Source organism: Bison bison, unplaced genomic scaffold (assembly GCF_000754665.1).
Source record: "Bison bison bison isolate TAMUID 2011002044 unplaced genomic scaffold, Bison_UMD1.0 scf7180017864256, whole genome shotgun sequence".
NCBI classification, from domain to species: domain Eukaryota; kingdom Metazoa; phylum Chordata; class Mammalia; order Artiodactyla; family Bovidae; genus Bison; species Bison bison.
The window spans coordinates 759,122-764,086 of NW_011494828.1; the positions used below are offsets into that span (position 1 = coordinate 759,122).

General features: G+C 46.2%; 1 protein-coding gene across 1 annotated transcript in view; it reads left to right on the forward strand.

Annotated features, from left to right (window-relative positions):
* The window catches only part of LOC104994360 (chromosome unknown open reading frame, human C1orf228), a 46,640-nt gene extending 45,819 nt beyond the window's left edge, over positions 1–821 (forward strand). The window contains exons 7-9 of the mRNA XM_010847892.1: positions 14–91; positions 363–444; positions 518–821. Coding sequence (XP_010846194.1) covers positions 14–91; positions 363–444; positions 518–636 — 279 coding nt within the window. The 3' untranslated portion in view covers positions 637–821. The remainder of the gene's footprint in view (positions 1–13; positions 92–362; positions 445–517) is intronic.
* Positions 822–4,965: the final 4,144 nt, after the last annotated feature.

Here is a 4,965-nt window from a genome sequence, read left to right on the forward strand (position 1 = left end):
CCGCCCACCGCAGTACTTCGTGCAGCTATTCCCGGTGGTGGAGGAGCACGTGCGCAAGACCATGGGCGAGGAACTCTACAAGCTCTTCCTAGTAAGTGGGACAAAACAGTGGCCCTGCGCCTGCCGCAGCTCACGCCCTCCCCCCACCCCCATGGACACCCCACACAAGATCTGGCTGGGGCGGGCAACAGAAGGGACTGCCCTGCTTGGGCTTCGCCACCTGGCACTCTTCCGTTCCCTTTCCGGCCCATCCTGTCAGGCTAAGAGCCTGACTGCAGCCTGCAGCCTCCCTCTGCCCATACCCAACTCCAAGTTCAGGCTGCCCTGGCATCTAGCCAGGTTTCCCTTGCTTCTGTCCCCAGAGCAATGCCGAGAATCTGTACATGAATATAGATAGCATTCAGGCGGACATCTTGGCGGCCAACAAAGTCAATGTCACCAGAGGTGAGTGGGGAGCCAGGGGGCCTGGGCCAGAGCGGCAGCGGCACCCAGTCTCAGGCTCATCTCCTGCCTCCAGTGCTGCACCTCAGCGGCCTCTCCTACAGCAACATGAGCTTTTACTTTGGGCATCCTAATGAGGATCAGGTGGCCTACGTCACACACTTTCGGAAGGAGGACGTGGAAGAAAAAGAGTAAGAGGAGGAAAAAGGAGCCTCGGAGGCAAGCCAGGAAGCCAAGGCTGTGTGGCGGGGAAGCCTGGCAGAAGGGAGGAGTCACAGCCAAGCTCCTGTTGACTCCTCTTGGCCTCGGTGGGAAGCTGGGGGTTCTGCCCTCCAGTGGGGGAGAGAGAGAGCCTGCTGGGAACTCTTCAATAAACAAGTCTTGCTGTCTGTCTGGTGTCCATGTGTGGAGGGCAGAGGGAGATCCAGTGAGAGCTATGATGATGGACAAGGGTACCTCTGCTCATCAAGGAAAAAAGCTGGTCGGAAGGGAAGGACCACCAACCTCCTAGAAGATTCAAGGAAGTAGTGTGAGGAGTGGGCCTCACCTCCAGTCCCTAATGGCCCCTGCACTCTCACCTCCAGGACACCACACCCACCTGGGTTCTCTCCTGCTGCTCTGGTTGCTTTCGTTCATTCTCTTTGCTGATTGATTATGCATGCAGGCTCAGTCATGTCCAACTCTTTTCGATCCCATGACCTGTAGTCCGTGCCAGGTTCCTCTTTCCATGGGATTACCCAGGCAAGAATACTGGAGAGGGTTGCCATTTCCTCCTCCAGGAGATCTTCCCAACCCAGGGATTGAACCCAGGTGGATTCTTTACCACTGAGCCACCTGGGAAGCATTTTTATGGATTCCTCCTTTTCAACCCATCTTCCTTCAAGGTGGAGGGAGGCAGGACTTTGACCTTGAGCCTCTTCTCTATATTTATACCCTGGTGATTCCATCATTTTATTTTTTTAACTTGTATTTATGTATTTATTTTTAATTAAATTTTTTGGGGCCATGTCATGAGGCATTCCCTGACCAGGGTTAGAACCTGTGCCTCCTGCAGTAGAAGCATGGAATCTTAACCACTGGACTGCCTGGGAAGTCCCTCTATCACTTTAAATACCACTTATATACAATGACTCCCGTATTTCTCTTTCCAGCTAAACATTTCCACCTCATTTTGTTGTCAACGAAAAATTTAATCAGTAGATCTAAGAAGAAATGGAAAGTTTTATTCTAGCCAAACTGAGGATTATAAACTGGGAACAGCCTCTCAGAAAGTTCTGAGAACTGTTCTGCTTGTTAGAGGTAAAAGCTCAGTTATATAAGTTTTTGAGACTGCTGCTAAGTCGCTTCAGTCGTGTCCGACTCTGTGCTACCCCATAGACGGCAGCCCACCAGGCTCCCCCATCCCTGGGATTCTCCAGGCAAGAACACTGGAGTGGTTTGCCATTTCCTTCTCCAATGCAGGAAAGTGAAAAGTGAATGTGAAGTCGCTCAGTCGTGTCCGACTCTTCGAGACCCCATGGACTGCAGCCTACCAGGCTCCTCCGTCCATGGGGTTTTCCAGGCAAGAGTACTGGAGTGGGGTGCCATCGCCTTCTCCTTTTGAGATAGAAGGATCAAATTGAATGATGTATACAATGCCATTCAAGCCTACAATGCAAGTAGTGGGTCCTGGGTCATCATGGCCCCTTACAAGATCAAGAAGGAAGGTTATCTCCTAAGACATTATCTTAGCAGGGGCTACTCTCCAATCTTGAGGCTTCTCCCTGCAGTGGCTTCTCTTGTTGCAGATCACAGGCTCTAGGACTTCAGTAGTTTTTGCACATGGGCTCAGTAGTTGCTGTTTCGAGGCCTTAGAGCATAGGCTGCATAGTTGTGGCACACAGGTTTAGTTGCTCAGGGGCATGTGGGATCTTTCTGAACCAGGGATTGAATCTGTGTCTCCTGCATTGGCAGTGTGTGGTTCTTGAAAATGACAAATAAGCTCATGATTTAGGACTTTTGTGCAAGCTTTTCTGCTGAACACTTGAGAGAGGTTCTTTTCCTAGAACTCTCACCCCAATTATCTGCATGGCTGATTTCTTCACTTTCTTTACACAAAAGTCAGCTTCTCAAAGAGGGTTACTATTTTTTTTTTTAAGTTGCATCCCATACTACCAGTCCCTGTGCTCTAATCCCTAACCCCTGCTATTCACCTGTATATTTCATATCACTTATATCATATCACATATCAGTCTCCCCACCTGAATGTAAGCTCCAGTAGGGCAAGAATATTTGTTTTCATTATTTATATTTCCCAAATGTTGAGAATAGTGCCTGGCACACAAGAATGAATTACTGAGTTATTGTGAGGGAATTGTCCCTCAAGGTCAGAGGAAATGAAATCAGATGGCAGTAATTCTTTAGGATGCCACGAGAGGGCATCACTGGCCCGGATGTTGTTGGTCAAAGGCTGCTTAGCCTTACCCCTAACTGGGATTTTGAGCCTCCACTTTCCTCTATTTGGGCAGAGAGAGGGAAGAAAAGTTAACAAAATATCCAGCATGTTTTCCTTAAAGCTAAATGAATTTCCGATTTTAAAGACATGTCCTGTCCTTTGGTGTCAAGTCATTCTTACTGTTTTTAGTCTTGAAATAGCCTTTCCTCCTATAGAATTATTTTAAAAACAGTACCCCAGAAATTTTTGGAAATTTTAATAATTAGAAAATCAAAAAAATACAGGAAAAAAATCTAAAACTCTGGTATAATAGTTTAATAACAATGGAATGTTTTTAAATGAAATCTTAAGTACACTACAAATATCTAAAACAAATATACATTACATGAAATTTATTAATATACACATTTATTCCCCCCCCCAACTTTTAACTTTCAAAAGTTCAAAATTACCAAAAAAAGTTGAAAGAATAATACAGTGAATACCTATACCCTTTGACACACTTTCTTTTATTTACTGGGCTATTTGGAAGCTTCAGATATGACATGTGACAACTAAAAATTTGACTACTAAAAACTTCACATTATGTTTCTACTAAGCATAAGGACATCCTCCTACATAATTAATGTATCATTATTGTGGTAGTCTAATGGCTTTCAAATGCACCTACATCCTCCTCCCAAGAACCTGTAAATGTGTTACTTCATGTGGTAAAAGGAATTTTGCAGGTGTGATTAAGGATCTTGAGATGGGAAGATTCTCCTGGATTATCTAGGTGGGTCCCAGTTCAGTTCAGTTCAGTTCAGTCGCTCAGTCGTGTCCGACTCTTTGCGACCCCATGAATCGCAGCACGCTAGGCCTCCCTGTCCATCACCAACTCCCCATTAGTTAGGAGATGACATAACAGAAGCAAGAGGTTTAGAGTAATGCCTGGAAGTGGCACAGGCCAAGGAATGAAGGCAGCTTTCTAAAGGCAAAGATACAGATTCTTCCCCCAACTTCCCAAGCTTCTAGAAAGAATGCACCCCTGTCAACACCTTAATTCTAGACCTCTGACCTCCAGAACTATAATTTTGTTTTTTGTTCAGGATCCAGTTAAGATTTGTATTAATGTATTGCATTTGAGTGGAACTCCCCTGGTGGCTCAGACGGTAAAGCGTCTGCCTGCAAGGCAGAAGACCTGGGTTCTATCCCTGGGTCAGGAAGATCCCCTGGAGAAGGAAATGGCAACCCACTCCAGTACTCTTGCCTGGAAAATCCCATGGAGAGAGAAGTTGTAGGCTACAGTCCATGGGGTCACAAAGAGTCAGACACGAATGACTTCACTATTGCATTTGATTGTCATATGGTCGGTGACAGTAGCTTCAGATCAGATCAGATCAGATCAGTTGCTCAGTCGTGTCCGACTCTTTGCGACCCCATGAATCGCAGCACACAAGGCCTCCCTGTCCATCACCAACTCCCAGAGTTCACTGAGACTCACATCCATCAAGTCAGTGATGCCATCCAGCCATCTCATCCTCTGTGGTCCCCTTCTCCTCCTGCCCCCAATCCCTCCCAGCATCAGGGTCTTTTCCAATGAATCAACTCTTCTCATGAGGTGGCCAAAGTACTGGAGTTTCAGCTTTAGCATCATTCCTTCCAAAGAAATCCCAGGGCTGATCTCCTTCAGAATGGACTGGTTGGATCTCCTTGCAGTCCAAGGGACTCTCAAGAGTCTTCTCCAACACCACAGTTCAAAAGCATCAATTCTTCGGCGCTCAGCCTTCTTCATAGTCTAACTCTCACATCCATACATGACCACAGGAAAAACCATAGCCTTGACTAGACGAACCTTTGTTGGCAAAGGAATGTCTCTGCTTTTGAATATGCTATCTAGGTTGGTCATAACTTTCCTTCCAAGGAGTAAGCGTCTTTTAATTTCATGGCTGCAGTCACCATCTGTAGTGATTTTGGAGCCCCAAAAAATAAAGTCTGAACTGTTTCCACTGTTTCCCCATCTATTTCCCATGAAGTGATGGGACCGGATGCCATGATCTTAGTTTTCTGAATGTTGAGCTTTAAGCCAACTTTTCCACTCTCCACTTTCA